Source organism: Dendrobium catenatum, unplaced genomic scaffold (genome assembly GCF_001605985.2).
Source record: "Dendrobium catenatum unplaced genomic scaffold, ASM160598v2 fragScaff_scaffold_920, whole genome shotgun sequence".
In the NCBI taxonomy this organism is placed as follows: domain Eukaryota; kingdom Viridiplantae; phylum Streptophyta; class Magnoliopsida; order Asparagales; family Orchidaceae; genus Dendrobium; species Dendrobium catenatum.
This window is the reverse complement of record NW_021319382.1, coordinates 881,338-899,100: the sequence shown is the minus strand read 5'-3', so window position 1 is coordinate 899,100 and position 17,763 is coordinate 881,338. Positions and strand designations below refer to the sequence as shown.

General features: G+C 37.7%; 1 protein-coding gene across 4 annotated transcripts in view; it reads right to left on the bottom strand.

The window, feature by feature from the left end:
* LOC110102830 (protein FORGETTER 1) overlaps nt 1-17,763 on the bottom strand; it is a 72,617-nt gene that overhangs the window by 33,957 nt on the left and 20,897 nt on the right. For all 4 annotated transcript variants that reach the window (XR_003701647.1, XR_003701646.1, XM_020831313.2 and 1 more), the window contains 11 exons: nt 13,022-13,154; nt 12,260-12,320; nt 12,101-12,182; nt 4,242-4,370; nt 3,918-4,061; nt 3,699-3,798; nt 3,485-3,619; nt 1,684-1,754; nt 1,411-1,583; nt 1,222-1,315; nt 17-114 (listed from right to left, as the gene is read on the bottom strand). Coding sequence is in view for 2 of the 4 variants with exons in the window: in XM_020831313.2 (XP_020686972.1) it covers nt 17-114; nt 1,222-1,315; nt 1,411-1,583; nt 1,684-1,754; nt 3,485-3,619; nt 3,699-3,798; nt 3,918-4,061; nt 4,242-4,370; nt 12,101-12,182; nt 12,260-12,320; nt 13,022-13,154 (1,220 nt within the window). In the remaining 2 variants the exon portion in view is untranslated. The remainder of the gene's footprint in view (nt 1-16; nt 115-1,221; nt 1,316-1,410; nt 1,584-1,683; nt 1,755-3,484; nt 3,620-3,698; nt 3,799-3,917; nt 4,062-4,241; nt 4,371-12,100; nt 12,183-12,259; nt 12,321-13,021; nt 13,155-17,763) is intronic.

The window sequence follows — 17,763 nt, the reverse complement described above, 5'->3', positions numbered from 1 at the left end:
ACTCATCCAGCCTTACGTGTTTCGTGCCTGGTAAACAACACCTTTTCCGCCAGACACTCGCACAAGCATACCCTTTCTACCAGTCATCTCCGCAACATTTTCAGGGCCTCCAAGCTAGAAATATAGAACACAGCTGATTTAAAAAGTGTTGAATAGACATCAAAATTCATAATAGGTCAAGCGGATAGATTAATATGATAATGATGACATTGGAATCTGTATGGTGGAAAATAAAACATGAAAACTAGTTGAAAATGTTTGCCAAACTTGGCTGCACATAACAAAAAGATAATACAACTAATTTACATGCATGATTCAGAAAGATGGACACCATATAAACAATAGCTTGAAGTTTGGATAGATAAGAGAACTCAAACCTTGAAACTAGCTCAAAACACACTGAATTTTTTTAATCAAATTAAGGTCAACTTGAACCTATTACAGTAAAATTTTGAGCCAAGCTGCATTCTTCAACTCATCTCAAGTGGATTGCACCAATCTCTCCGATGTCAACTTGGAGATATTAGTGGCATGGGTAAGATGGCGGTTACAAAAGATCGAGAGGATTCTAAATCATGGCTCTGATACAATGTTAGAAGAATAAAATCATAAAAGATATTACACACTAGAAAAGCATATATGTGCTCTGTAATGGCGAGAGAAGAAAACAATATAGAAAAATATAACAAGATAACATCCTTAAAAATAAGAAAATATTAGAATAATATATAGTACATATTCCTAATAAGAAAATTTTATAATAATCTATAGTACATATTCCTAATAGAAATAATTTAAATAATGTTGTCATTTATATATGATAACAGGAGTAATGGTCCTACAGTAGAAGGGTATGTAAAATTGTAGTATTAAATTTGTGGTCATGGCACCACACTGAAATCACCAGCAGACTTAGCCACTAGTCTATGTCATAAAACCATTAGAACATAGAAAATTGCAGCAGATAGACTAGAAATGGAAATCTAGAAATTAGAGGCTTAGAGCTTCATTAAGCTGTTCCATTTGAGATGGAAACAAAAAGATCTAAATTAGGAAATTCTTTCATATCATATGACTTGCCGCAACAGAAGATGGATCTCAAATTTGAAACCTTCCGCTTTAGATGGATTCTTCCTCTTTAGAGACATGTACAAGAAATAAGTAGTTGACTATGGTGTTCCTTAAACCATTTGACAGAACGAGCAGTTTATAAACATTTACCTGATCAATTATGTCATCAAGAGGATTATTTGGAAGATCTAAGGACTTTATTATATCCAAAATCTTCAACTTCCGTTCATTTGCAGCTTCATACCTGATCAGGTTTATTAAAAATCTTAGTAAATGTCATGCAATCACCAAAAATTTGTAGTTATTACGACTACAATCATTACTACTTCAAGAACACACCTCTTTAATAGTTCTGCAATATAAGCATCCCTAGCCTGAAGATACTCATCAGTTTTTTCCTTACATGAGTAGCATGACCATTCATCAGGAATCAAATCCATCCAAGGAGGCACTAAACAAGCAGGATGAACTTGTTGTCCACAACAGGAACAACGAAGCAACAGCTTTTTTTCCTTTTATAATGCAAACACATTAGTCATTTTTCAAGCAAACACATTAGTCATTTTTCAAATAGACATTATAATATATGGCAGCAAATCAAAAGCAAGTCACCTCCTCACTATTGCATATTTCACACATCCGAAACTCCTCATCAGACTCGGATGATTCATGAGCAGAATCAGCTGCAATATTAGCAAGAGTTATCAACAATAAATACATACAGAGAAAAATATTTCTAAAATTTTCTTCTAAGGACACAGCAAAGCAAGTAATAGCTCTTACAGAAGCTACATTTTCTACAATTATACTGATAGGAAATATTAGAATATTTCAAATAAACCCTAACAAGATTGATGAAAACAGAGGAAAAACTTCAAGAATCTAACTGAAAAAACAGCAAAACAACCGTTTTTTAGGATGGAAGTCAAACAACGGAAGCAATAAAGCAAGGTACAATTGATCCTCAATTCGAGAGGAGGATCGTTCTCTCCCAATCCCTAGATGAATCTAGGGCCCAAGAGGCCAAGACAAGAACTCCAGAAATTAGCCACCAAAACAAAGCATACCCTAACCCTAATCCTTCCTTCCTACTTAAAGCATGCAATTAATCAAGTAATCCCCAAAGGACAAATCTGCCCTTGCTGCCCCTCATTTGGCTCCAAAATAATTGAATTTGAATTAGTGGGCCCCCTCTCCCTTTTTCTTACTGCCCGCCTCCTAGACACATGAGCCGGCCCTTGGCAAGGGGCCGACTAGACTGGTCCAATAGGGACCAGTCTAACATATACATGTACTTGTCAATCAACTTAGTCGCAAGTTAGGAAATTATTAGCAGTTTCAATCACAATTCCTAGTGTGTTGACCATATTCAATTTCCGTGCAAATAAATTAAAGAAAGACACAAAAAATAGATGATAAACCGCATTAGTCACAGTATGTCTACAGTACGTGTTTTAAAACACTTAATATAGTTATATTCATTCAACAACCTTTTAAGGATATGAACCTTGAAAGATTATTAACCTTTTAAAGATATGAAATAATTATTATCGATGAAAGAAAACATAACAAAAATTGTATCCACTCACGGATAACTCAAGTGGAAATTTGAAAGATGACTACACATTTATCACTAAAAGATTACAGCAATGAAATAATAATAAAAACATCATGTTATAGGAACCTAACTTTGAATAAGCCTACAAAACGAATGAACAAAAAAAGGAAAAAAATTTTAAGTCCAAATTTTTACAGGTTACAGGAAATTTATTTTTCTTTTTATAGCTTTTAATTTTATTAAGTTAATCATAGTTTATTTTAGTTTAGTTTAAGCACTTCAGATTGATTTGAAAGATTGATAGTCACACTATAGGTATTACGATTAATGTTACAGATTGGGAGAAAGATTTATAACAATCAGTTTCCAAGTGAGAGATTATTATGTATGGAATATGATGTTGTTGATTGGATTGTTTTGTCGTCTCGGACCTCAAGTTTATCGTGCTTGCTGGGGGTGCATGGGGTTTACTCCCTAAATTTTTTTTGTACAACACCGCGGGCGCAGAGTACCCGAGTGCCCCAACGCTGTGTTCCCAAGTGCCCCAATGCTGAACGACAGAGAGTGGAGCGTCGCAATGGTTTAAATACAGTGCCGCAGCGAATCAAGAAAGAGGTTTGAGCACCGCAGTGCCCAAAATTGGCGCCGCAGCACAACAAGATGAAATGGACAGTTTTCTTTTCTTGTTTTTCTGAAGGATTACGTCCCTTGGAGTTACTTACTTGGCTTTCTCTTGTATTTTGAGTTGTTAGACATTGAGAGCGGTGCATGTGAGAAGAAAAGCAATGAGAGAGTGAGAAAGAAGAGCGATCTAAGAAATAAAATTCACTTGTGCATGATATCATACGCACTCACTCAGAGATTCATCATCACTTTCACAATCATCATTTTCTGCTTTCCATTTCAAAGCTTTTCTTGCTCTCCCTTTATATGATATATCTTGTGTCGCAGAATGCCTCTTCCGGTGAAGCTCTTTCACATTCTGATCCCCTGTTACAAGAGCAGAATAAAAGGGTTTTACTAAGCAGTCCATTCTAACACAAGATTCATGTACAGCATGGATGCATACTTCGAGCAATGTCAGGCTTAGGAGGCAAAGGATAGTTGTCCTCCACCAATTTGAGCAAGAGCTCCCGTGGTCCTGATATGAAGTCATCAAGCTCTAAACCCTGGAAGATCCAGTGAACACAAAAAGTTGAAAGATGAACTCTACTTGGATCATGCACAGAACATGGAAGGCTGAAAGCAAAAATAATGCTCGACTAAAGAATGCAGAAAAGTAGCACACATATTTTGTCACAGCTTCCTCAGTACGTGCTTCTCCAGTGCTCTGAAGACCAATGACCACACATTTATTTTCTGCTAATGCCTGCTTGGCTAATCTCACAGCAGCAGGCACTTTAGCTGACATGCACATATGCCTGAAAAAACGCTGCCAAACAGAATGATTCAAAAAAATTAATTGGAATTTGTCAAAGGATAAATCTTCACCACATTTGAAATACTGAATTAGAATGAGTTAGGTATACAAAACATAAATCAAGAACAATAAAATCAGTATTCAATTAGAAATATTTATGTTTAGAAAATCTGTCATGTCTCAATAAGTTACCTGATGACTGGCCCAGTACAAGCGCCACAATTGACTAGAATTGGGTTTTTCATCTGGAAGGAATGCGCTTGCTGATAAAAGTTCAACTCGTAATTCTGCCCAGAATTCTGCTGCCTTTTTATACATATCCTAACAAATCAAAGGTAAACTTATAGGAGGAAGAAAAAGGAAATATTTCAAACACTGGGCGTAAAAATGAATGTGTGATGCCATCAATGTGCATGGAAGTTTTATCTATAGGATATATTTACATGCACTATTCTCTTTAATTCATGTTTACACTTATCCGACACAATTTTTTTTTTTTTTTTTTTTTTTTTTTTTTTTTCACAAACCTTTTTTTTTTAATTCATTTTTTCCATTTTCCCCCCCAATTTTTTTTTTTTTTTTTTTTTTAATTATCTTCTTCACAAACCATTTCTTTTCAAAATTTCACACAATCTCTTTCTTTAAAGCAACCCTCGCATGCTTTAAATCCCAAGACAAGCATATATTATTGACCTTTGTTAGCTTCGGAGACTTAATAAGCGCTTGATTAATGCAGTCAGATGAATAATCCTGAAGTGGCAGCAATTTAACAAAACGTAGTTAAAGAAATTATTATAACCTACTGGGGTGGCAATTGTTGTGTTCGTCCAAGCAATTTGTTAAGACGGATTCTTCCACCAAGCCCACAATCATAAACCATAAAAAAAGGGAAAAATAACAAGAAGAAAATAGCAATAAGAACAAAAATAACAACAACAAGAAGCCTTTATCCCACTATGTGGGGTTAAAAACATGAATCTTATTCCTCCATTGTATACTATTAAGAGTTAAATTCTTATTTAAACCTAATTAAAAAAATCATTTTTAATACTGTCTGACCAAGCCTTTTTAGGTTTAACTCTACTTTTTTTAATATAGTTGGATCTAATACATCTACTCTCCTAAGTCCTAACAGGGTCATCAAAAGGGTTACATTTTATGTGACCAAACCATCTAAGGTGACTCTTTGTAATCTTATCTGCCACTGGAGTTACTCCAACATTTTCGCTAAAATATTTGTTTCGTATTCTATCTCCAAGTGTAAAGCCACTCATCCAACTAATCATCCTAATCTCTACAACATTGAACTTAATTTTATGCTTCTCTTTTAATGGCCAACATTCTGCGCCATAAAGCATTACAAGTTTCACCACCATCTTATAAATTTTTTTACTTCGGTTTTGATGTAGAACCAAGCTAGTCATGATTGGGGTGGGATTATTGATTTAATAGAGTTGCCAATTATGATATCTCAATTAAGGAAATAGGTATTAAATCAAATCTCAAATCTGAAGTTAATTTGGAGTAATTGATTGAGAGACTTAATTGGGCGGAGCAAAATGGGAAAGGAAGAGAGGGAGGGGCTGGCCCCTTCGATGGGAACTTGATTGGAGTGTTATATGACTTGTCAATCCTAGGCTATAAATTATGGGAGGGGAAATTAAGGCAAATCTCCCATTAAATTCAATATGGCATGATTGGGGAAGGTTTCCTAATATAGCTCATGTTATTTTAGGAAAATGATTTCATATTTTGAATAAATTAAAAGCTGATTTGAAAACCTTCTTAATTTAAAATGTGCTAATTATGGAAAGTAGAGACTATGTGTTTGAAATTTAAAATTTGAAATCAAAGGGGAAAGGTGGGGTCTTTAATGACTTGCCAATCTTGCAATATTAATTAGGGAAAAAAATCATGGTAATTATCTATTTGAATTTCAAATAACATTATTGGAGGAGCTTTCCTAACATAACTCTTTTCTTTTAGGAAAGAGATTTCAAATTCAAAACTATTTAAATTTAAATCTTTTGACTTTTCAAATTAATAAGAATTTAAATTAGGAAAGTAATCAATGCTTGGTTTTAAAATTTTGGAGCTAAGGATAGGGAGGGATGGTGGTCGCGACTAGGAAGGTAGTGGGGCTGATGGTCGGGTGGGGGAAGGGTTCGGCCAAAGGTTGGGGAAAGTTGAGGCCGGCAGCTTGGTGGAGGTAGTTGGGCCGAGAGGTGGGGAAGGACTGAGGGAAGAGGAATGGTATCAGAGCGAGATGAAGGTGGCGGCTAGGGGAGGAGGAGGAAAGGGAGTCGGTAGAGAAGATAAATTATGAGCTCAGACACTTCTTGCGGCTGATGGTTAATACTTTGCCCTCACCTAGGGACATCAAACCACGAGCCCGAAAGTTTCCTACAGCTGGTGGGTAGTACATAGCCCTCACTTAGGGACTTCAACTCTCAAAACTCTTAAGAACAAAGTGCAGAATTTTCTCTTAATAATCATCCATCCCTTCAAAAAGAAGAGAAGGGGGCAATAAATAATCAAAATACAATAATAGGACAAATGACAAAAGTGCCCACTGGGGTCACATAGGCCTACTTTACTCCCAAAAGTGAGGGTAAAAACGAAAAAATGCATAAACAAATCAAAATACAAATAATAACTCAAAATAAAGTAGTACAATCATGGTCGTCGATCTTCGGCTCCTCTGATAAACTTTCATGGTCGGATGTCCTCATCAAGTTTAAATAGTACTTCTCTATCACACAACAAGCCCAATGCATCCTCCACTTTAACCATCCAACTTGAGTTCTACTAATAATATCCTCAACTATTTTACCATCGCTTTGAACAATAGACCCGAGATATCCAAAACGTGCACTTTTTTTTATAACTTGATCACCTAATGCTACAATCCAATCACAAGATCTATTAGACTATTACTACTAAAATTGCACTTAATGTATTCGATTATAGATCTACTCGAATGAAAAACTTTAGACTGTAAGGTTGACCTCTATAATTCAAGTTTTCCATCAACACCTTCTCTTTCTTATCAACAAGAAAAATATCATCACTAAAAAGCATACACCAAGGTACATCCTCTTGCAAATGTCTAGTAAGAATATTCATGACTAAAGCAAAAAGATATGGGCATAAAGTTGATCCTTGATGTAATCCAATTGAAATAGGCAAATTTTGGTCAAACTACCATGTGTTTTCATACTAGTAACAGCTCCTATATACATACCCTTAATTACTAGAATATAAGCACTATTAACTCCTTTCTTTTCTAGAATTCTCCAGAGCACTTCTCTTGGGACCTTATCAAAAGCTTACCAATACGTGGTACATTTGTAAACAACATCTTCACCGCACCTTCATAGCTTGATGGCACTCACACCTCTTTCCTTCTCTTGGCATAGGAATTTGATATAAGGAAATATGGGCATGTACTATAATGCTCTATTGGCTAAAAGCCATTGCAACTTTCTTGAGGGATAAACCACAAAGTAGTCATCTTTAGTTAAAGAATGAAAAAATAAAAACATAAAAAAATTGATTCTCTTCTACACATCCAAAATTACGAAGACCATGCTTCTTTGTCTAAATAGCAATAGTATAAGAAACTAAAAGAGGAAAATCAATAAAGCATGGCCAAAAATGGTTATGTTTGTTAATCTTTCAAAGATATGGCAATAAAATTCTTGACCATCAGTGATCAAACGTTGAAAACAAAGTGTGCTCATATACTTGTTTTCTAAGAGGATTTATAGTAATAGGATCATGCACAAAACAACACATGATGTTTAAGGGACATTGTTTACACCCACAAAACTTAAACTGCAAACTACATTCAATAAGAAACAAGAAATTTACATCTAATTCTACATACCATATTCTCATCTTATCTTGGAACATCATTTATATAGATAGGATTTAATAGTTTGAATTTAGCATTGACTATTCATGACTGAATGAATACAAATTAATTGTGAGGCCAACCCATAGCTGCCGACAAGGATCCTTCGGTAAGGTTGGTTGGACTACCTCCTTTAACTAGTAGACTAGAAGCCATGATGACCCAAGATGCGGAACCATGAGATCTGGATTGGGTTCATCATCATTCCCCCTACCATCCACTTTAAGTGTGCGGTGATAAATTTTTGATTTGCAATATTTAATTATGCTATTGTTATATATTGGATACTACAAATCTATTCAACGATTAGCCATAATTAAAAGTTCTCTCTCGTTATCGAGAGGGGTGATTAACTATAGATGCTTGCGCCTATAAGAAACCAGAACTCAAATCATAAAGTCCTCGTAAAAATAAGGGCAAAATATTTGGGTAGTATTTTATCTAAAAATCAATCTGTCTTTTGAAAATTTATCCCAAAATCTAAACTCGTTAAACTCTCCTCACTGACACAAAAAAGGGGGTCATGGAGAGGCCGAGGCGCGAACTTTTGGAGCCCACAACATTGATGAGCCTCTACAAGCCCACTCAACTTCCCTTCTCGAGTCACCCTTCCACTCAGCCCTAATGGTCGAGCTATAACAAAGATTGATGGGGTAGTTATCATACCAAGGACACTCTCTATATTTTTTCAAGCCCTATAAAAGGAAGATGGTAGGGAGAGACAAGGAGATAAAAAACCCATAAGAGAAGAGAGATGATGTATCATTTTTCCCTTTTCTAACATAAGCTCTGATATATAAAAGCTCACTTTCATTATTGAAAGTTCGTGAGGGTTGTGAAACCCTAAAGAACTAGCTCGAGGCTAACAAAGAGGATAGTGAATTGGTTAATTTAAAAATTCTTTAGTGAAAAAGAACTTCTTTAAAAAAATTTCAAAGCCACACACGATAATCGATACAGTGGATACGAAAAAAGTAAATTTCACAACAACAAAATAAAATAGATTTTTCAACCACATATAATTACAAAAAATAAAGTGCAAAAAATAATAAGAATGAACACACCAGAATTTATAGTGGTTCGGTCAACCTGACCTACGTCCACTCCTCGGAGACTCCCTCTCCAAGTATTGTGATTCTCATTTTGCTTCCATAGTAAGGCGGAGAAGCATGTACAGACATTGCTTCACCTTCCTGGTGCGGCAGAGAACCGTGACTCTTTTACATGCAGAGAACATCAACTCTATTTCACCCTCCTGTGATGATCAAAGAACCACACTTCTTCTCCAGAGCCACAGATAATCCAGGCAGACGCTTGTAGTACTAGGCAAGATTCTTGCTTAGATCAACCTTGTGAATCCCCTCACTTCTCCCTCACAAAATCTGATGTATGCAAACTTGAAACAAAAACACAAGGAGAGAACAAAGAAAATCAAGACTCACTTTTTAGAAATTTAAGACACCACTTGGAGAACAAAATAGGCTAAATAAACAACTAAAATTCAGATTATAAAAGAAGCGATCATCCAACAACCAAAGCAAAAGAAAGTTAGCAAAAGAAACAAACTAAAAAAAACAAACAAACGCTATCCTCAGAACATCCTACTAGAGGACTCCTCACATGCACCGATTGTAGGAATATATATTAAAATAAGGTTTAGATATGCAAACCAAGGGTCCTCCACTGCAAAGGGGTTCCAATGTCCTACCAAACTCCTCCAGCAAATGCCACCAAAACAGCCAACAACTTCACCAAAACAGCCAACAAACTTTACCAACGGAACTAGAAGAAAGATACAAGTGGAGTGGAACTTGCGTAGAGAAGAAAGAGGTTTGAAGCCCAGACGAAAGATTGGAAAGAGCTCGCAAGATTTTCGGAGGGGATGAGAAGAAGAAGTGGACAAAGCTCTCAAGCTTTTCCAAGAAGAACCCGCAGGTTATAGCAATTTGCTCTCAATATTCACCACTCATTTCATCTCAAAGCATCTCATATATATAGGCAATAGAGGGGAAACTTAACAGCCCAAAAACCCTTCAAACCCCCATATAAAAATAATAGAAATGAAAGGCCAAAAGTCACCTTGCTGAAATCCCAAGAGTCACAACATTTCTTAAGGAGGAGGCCACGGTTCCAATCAGCCAAGCACAGGAAACCAGGAGCCAAAAATCGGGACCAGCCAAAGTCATTCCACGGGAGAAAAAGGGGGAAATCACGGCAGTAAAGGGGCAAAGAACCGAGGAGTCAACAGCAGCAGCAAACCGTGGAAGATAAATCCAGAGAAAAAAACTGCAGCAGCCCCAATTCAAGTAGAATATGAAAGAAGAAGTTCCACTCACCAAATCTAGCTCCTAAACATTAAATTTCATAACCAAATATCAGCTCATAATGAGCTACACCTCCACTTGATAATAATGAGCTGGCACCACTAGAATTTCAACAACTAAAGCTCAAACCGAAAACAGCCAAGGCCCACTCGAAATCAGTAAATAGCCCCAAAGGACAAGTTGGACCCCAAAACCGGCAAACCCAAGGCAAGCATAAACCAAACTAATTCCTACCATGATCATAGGATTTACCACCATCATTGGATAGCATAAAAATAAAACAAAAAATAGAAAACATAACTAGTATTGTTCAAAACAAACAATGCAAGAAAATATTAAAATGCATCAAAATCTCCCTCTCTTCTCTCACAAAGCTCTCCTTCTCTCCCTCAAGGCTCTCTCTCCTGAACTCTCAACAGCCAAAGATTTTCTAATAGGAGTATTAGAAAACCTTATGTAGTGGGCTTCAAAAAACCCTAATTTACAAGAGATCCGCCTTCTGTTCATACAGTACGATACACATATCATATAGTATGATCAGTATAATTTAGACTCGTCCAACAAGATCGTTTAGACGAATTGTTCAACCTTTAGCATTTCATACAGTACGATCAAAACATCGTGCAATACGAACTGTAGAAATTCCTTCTGTTCGTTTGGAACGAACTTTGGGATAGCCAACTTCGTACATTGTCGATCGTCCAAGATTGTGCACATCATACAATATGATCAGCATAAAAATTATAGATTTTGTTTGGTACGATCTCTGGGACGACCAATTTTGGCACGGGTAATCGTAAAGTACGAACTGTATCTATAGTACAATTGTTCACAATAATTATCCATGATTTGATTTCTTGATATCGATGGATTGATTAAGAAAGATTTTAATCAGGGCGTACTATACGAACCAAATCGTACTGTACGATCAGCATATAATTAATATCTTTCTTAACCGCTGACGGCTAGGGTTTTGACATAGCACAATAGATCGAATAATACGAATTAAAATTGTACAGTACGAAACAACATCGTACAGTACGATGTACTTAAAAAAACTCTCAAAAATCATTTTTCTCTCCCCCTATGTGTGCAAGGTTACTCAGCAATGATATCCACCCAATTACATTATACAACTCAAGAAAGTAAAACAAAATAAACAAAATAAAATGAAAATCAACTGAACCCTAGTCTACCCAGCCTTGAGCTGATCAGAAATGCAAGTGAACAGTTGACTGATTTCCTGAAACATTAGTACATACAAGACAGACCAAAATATCATAGAATTAGGAGAAAACAATAGCAGACACAGTAATGTTTGTTATTATCAAAATCACAGTGCTTGGATCAAGTTTGCAACAATTATTCTTGTATCTCTGGCCGAAATAAAAAAGATTTTATCTAAACTCACACTATCTCTCATTTTCCTCGTACTCAGACTTCATTACATTCTCCCAACAGATTCTCAGTCCACAGGAGGTACAAAGTACAGCCCGACATCATCCACCGGACAAAATGGGATCCAACACTCCAGATATTAAACTTTATAAAGGACAAGAAGATGTTTCCTTCATCTTTTGACTCCAACAAGATTTCACCATCTTTATGCCAATAAAACTGCATATCATACAGTAATGAAAGAAAATGCAAGTCCTGAAACTGATGTATCATTCTTCAGAAGTACAAATAATATAACATATGCAAGAAAATAGGATTGCCTTGAAATGAATTTCAAAAAACAAAAATAAGTATTCAATTGAATGCTTGTAATCAACAAACAGGATGCCAAAGTACAAAAGTAAACCCTATACCATCATTTTTTCCTCCAATGGGGCCTCAATCACTTCAAACTCCGCTCCTTTATAGCTTAATGTACGACAAACATACATGCCCCTAAGATCAAATAGCATCAGTTGCTAGATATCTATCTTGAAAGAGAAGTTTGTTAATCAAAATTATAGAAATCTAACCTTGCCTTCATATCCATAGCAACAAGTTCTAATGCTCCTACACCACCTTTATCAAGAGCTCCTGCACAATTTGGCAGAGGTAAATAAAACGGGATAAACTGTGACTATGAATGGAAAAAAGAAAAAAAAAAAAAAGGAATGCTGCCAAAACACAAAAACATTTCTATAGACTATTTCCCTTTCGTCTAGTTTGCCATAGCAAGCTCTTTGCCTCTGCTATTTTTAAACCAAAAAAAAAGCATTGCCCTGGACAAAGAATTTCTTAAGATGCTATTAAAGAGGAAATCAAACTGTTAAATTAATTAACTATGCACAACAGCAGCAGTTGAACTTCAAAAAGGATGTAATATTACCTTCTCGTATCAAAACCTGCTAAAGAGTTGGCAAATTTAAGAGAAAAGAGAACCAAGTAGAATAGTAATAACATGTTGCAGTACTAAGCCAAGGCAGTATGACGCAACTCAGCAATTCAATAAATACTATTTTCAGATGCATAACTCAATCATTACACTAGGAATTTCAATGATAGAGTTTTCACTTTTCATCAAAATTTAAAATATTACAAGACAAGAAAAAACAATGACTAAATGTCAGATGGACCTGTAAGTACAGAAACAGAAAATCAGAAGCTTTTTGGTTTTCATCTATGATTAACAAAAGAAACCAAAAAATCTAAACTAAATCCTCAGGCAATATGATCTTATTTTTAACGTAAAATGACCCGAATGATGAAAATTTGGAAAATGAACCAAAAAAACAAACCTAAAAAATCATGAAATCTTGGGAAACATGTTCCATCTCCCCAAAGTCCGAGTCGGACCATATAGCCCATGTTCCTAGGCTCAGATGCACCGGTTGCTGAGCAGTAAACAACTCGAGCTTCAGGAAGGCGTGCCTGTTCATATAGATATTAGAACCCTGCATTGTACACAAAGCACAGTTCGTGGAACAATTTTCACAGAAGACTGCTCACAAGTCATGAGATGAGAATTGGATCGGTAGAGCAGCAGCAAAAAGCTCACAATTTACAATTTAACTAGAGCTGAAATTGTTTGATTGATCAATAAAGCAAGCAATTTAGGTTGATGATACTATGAGCTAATGTTGGAGGGAACCACATGCTGACAAATTTGTATGTCCACATATGTATATGGGCACTTGTCTACACCTGTCTCGTTAACAATATAGGTATACATATGGACCTATATACATGCAAAATATATACACATCAGAAATCTTCCATCAGCACAATCACATAAACCAAAATTGCTAAATTTCATCCCCAATTGCTGAAGACCAACAGAATAGTTACATGGAACAACCGCCAACCAGTAAACCAATTACAAGAATAACAACTGAATATAAAATCAACAATACAGAAGAAACCTCTGAATCAGGAACAGAAAAAAGAACCAAAATGTGGGAAAACAACGTAATGAATCGTAATTGTATGACAGATCTTAATAATGGACTATAAAACAAAACATTTTATCTTAAAGCAACTTTTGGACGAAGTTTGGAACAGAGTTCACACACAGGTGCTGCAATCAAGCTCAAAGTTCTCGGTAAATGAACCTTTGATAGTAAGCAAACAGACCTATATAAAGGTTATCTAGGTATTTAGTTTCAAGCTAGTAATGGTAACGGCATCAGCTTTCCACTAAAAAAACTTGGCATAATATATATATCTCCGGTAAATTTAAGCATGTATGTATATGTGTATATTTTTTTGTACATAAAGCAAAATATAGCAATTATCAAGCCGAATATGATCAAACATGAAAAAAAAGTTTTTTTAAATCCCTAACAGAGAATTCCCAATTACTTTTTATTTTCAATAAAAAAAATTTTAAGTTCCTTATTAAATTGTCTCTAATTGATTCAAATTGCATTCTGTAACGCAAAGAACCTAGTGAACATTTTTTTCTTTCAGATTCTTCTCATATTAATTCTAATTAACATTCCTGAGCTATTGTTGCTGTTAATCTGGATAAGCAACGCGAAACAAAATATAACGAAGAGAAACACTATATGACAACCACTCTAAGCGAAACAAAATATAACAAAGAGAAACACTATATGACAATCGCTCTAAACTTCAACAACAACAACAACAAGTCTGATGCGGACATCGGTACGAAGATTTGGCGCATCTATCTGATGTAACTTGAGTTGCAAAATTCGGAATCCAGGAAAAACAGCCCAGAAACAGTGGGAAAATGGAGGATTTCTTGGATGAAAACACTCACAAACACTTCGGTTACTTAAATATCAAAAGACTTGCAAGTTTCCACGGATACAATGCTCTCAATTCGAGAAGAGAAGCTTTCTCTCAAGCCCTAGATTAGAAGAAACTAAAAACAGCCACCAAAACAAGATGCCTCCAAAACAAACCCTAACTCCCTTTTAACTCCCACAAAAAACCCCCATAAACCCCTAATTACCCCTAGGGCAAACACATCGTCCTCCCTCTTCAATTTGGTGGGCCCCTTGGGCCCAACCGCCTCCTCTCTCCCTTTCGGCCGACCGCCCAGGCAGGCGGGTTCTCCGCCTGCAGTACGTGAGAACCGGCCCTTTTTGGGCCGGTGTTGTTGTGGGCTGGACCGGACGGTCCGGTCCATCATCACTTCCCACCAAAAGATTAACCTTGTCCTCAAGGTTGAAAGCGGGAAACTGGGCTTGTATGATCTCATAGGTCTCCCAAGTAGCGTCATGTGTCGGTAGATCTTTCCACTCAATCAAAACTTCTTTCCCTCCTTCCTCAGTATGTCTAACCCCTTTCAATGCAGAAGGCTCTAATAGACTTGTACCATCTTCAGACAATGTTGGCGGTAAAGTATCGACTGGTACAGAATCTCCCTTGAACTTCTTTAACTGGGACACATGAAAGACTGGATGAATCGTAGTCGTGGGTGGTAACTTCAAGCGATAAGCTACCTTCCCGATCTTTTGGTCCACCTCATAGGGGCCATAATACCTTGGGGCCAACTTCACACTTAGCCTTCTTGCTAAAGTATTCTGCCTGTAAGGCCTCAACTTCAAGTATACAAATTCCCCAATCTCAAAATGAACATCCTTTCTATGATGATCTGCTGCCTGCTTCATGATGTTCTGGGCTCGTAACAAGTGGTTCTTCAGCTCCCCCAAGATCTCATCCCTTTCTGACAATTGTTGCTCCACTAATGACACTGATGTAGAATGAGGCTTGTACTGTATCAGGGTTGGAGGATCCCTTCCATAAAGCACCTTGAAAGGTGTGACCTGCGCCGCCTTGTGAAATGAAGTGTTATACCAATATTCAGCCCAAGGTAACCATCTTACCCAATGCTTGGACTTCTCCCCTGCAAAACATCTAAGGTAAGGTGTGACCTGCGCCATCTGTCTGTGGATGGTAGGCTGAACTGCGCTTCAAATGTGTCCCTTGTAACTTGAACATCTCCTTCCAAAAGTGACTCAGGAACACTTTATCTCTGTCAGAGACTATCGACTCAGAAAAGCCATGAAGCCTCGCAATCTCTCGGATGAAAACTACTGCAACGGTAGTGGCATTAAAAGGATGTCTCAAGGGTATGAAATGAGCATACTTACTAAGCCGATCAACTACAACTAGAATGACAGTGTAGCCTTCTAACTTGGGTAAGCCTTCGATGAAGTCCATAGTCACCTCTGACCAAACCTAATCAGGTAGCTCCAACGGCTGCAATAGTCCCCCAGGGGCACAAGCTTGGTACTTGTTCCTCTGACAAGTATCACACTGGGCCACCATCCACATCTTTCCTCATCCCCTTCCAGTATATCTCTCTAGCCAATCTCTGATAGGTCTTCTGCCCTCCTGAATTTCCTCCAATAGCACTGGCATGAAACTCCCGAAGTATCAGTGGAATCTGGGAAGAGGTCCTAGGTAACACTAACCTTCCTCTGTGTAGCAAAAGCTGATCCTCCACTGTATATCCTGATGGTATTTCCTCCCCCTTCCTAATGGCCTCTCTGAAGCTCCCCAATTCTTCACTAGTCGTATTTTCTGTCCTCAAATTCCCCCAATCTACTAACTGAGGCACAGATGTGGCAATAAGTTGAGAGCACTCCACCTTCCTGGATAAGGCATCAGCAGCTTTATTCTCCAACCCTGGCTTGTACTGAATCTCGAAATCATAGCCCAATAATTTGGAGAGCCATCTCTGGTGTTCTTCTGTCACTCATACGTTGCATTCCAACCAAATTATTTAGACTCCTAAATTGATCATGTACCTCAACAAGGAATCTTTCCCAACAAGTGACGGTCGCCACTCTGAATGGCTCTTAACAATTGGCCATCAGTTCTCTCTCATTATACATATTTGAGTTGCCTCTCCTGATTTAATAACTTGGCCTGATAAAGAAAGCTATGGGTCGCCCTTGCTGCATGAGAACCGCTCCTAACCCCAAACCAGATGCATCAGTTTCCACCACAAGCTGCTGCTCGAAATCCGGTAATGCTAACACCGGGGCACTAACCATAGCTCTATTCAAAGCCTCCATAGCGCTATCTGCCTCTGGTCCCCAATTGAAGCTGTCTTTCTTCAACTGCTCAGTGAGTGGAGCTGCAATAGATCCATACCCTTTTATGAACTTCCGATAGTAACCTGTGAGTCCCAAGAAGCCCCGAAGAGCCCGAAGGTTCTTAGGAGTTGGCCAGCTCGTCATGGCCTCCACCTTGGAAGGGTGTCAGCTGCTACTCCTTCTGCTGAGATAATATGCCCAAATATTCCACACTTCCTTGAGCAAAAGAACACTTTTTTCTGATTGACATACAATTGATGATGTTGTAAAGTGCTCAACACCTCCCTCAAGTGCTCCAAGTGTTCCTGTAGGGACCTGCTATAGATCAAAATATCATCAAAAAACACTAGAACAAACCTCCTCAACATGGGTCGAAACACTTGGTTCATCAGAGCCTGAAATGTAGAAGGAGCATTGGTGAGTCCAAACGGCATCACCAAGAACTCGTAGTGTCCCTCATGAGTCCTGAAAGCAGTCTTGGGAATGTCCTTCCTCTTCATCCGGATTTGGCGATACCCTGACTTCAAATAAAGCTTGGAGAACATTGTAGCACCCCCCAACACATCAAGCAGCTCATCAATAACGGGGATTGGAAATTTGTCTAAAATAGTCTCCTTGTTGAGAGCCCGATAATCAACACAAAATCGCCAGCTACCATCCTTATTCTTTACCAATAGTACTGGGCTCGAAAAAGGGATCACGTTAGGTTGGATGATCCCCGCCTCCATCATCTCCCTGACTAGCTTCTCAATCTCCTCCTTCTGAGCATGAGGATATCGATATGGCCGCACACTAACTGGATCTGCTCCCCCTTTCAGTACAATGGCGTGCTCCTTGCTTCTCTGTGGTGGCAGCCCTGCTGGCAGCTGAAAAACTGGGGCGAAACGCTCCAACAACTCTCCCACCTCTGCTGGAATATTACTCTGCTCAACTGGCTTACTACCCTCCAATCGCCATAACTCTAC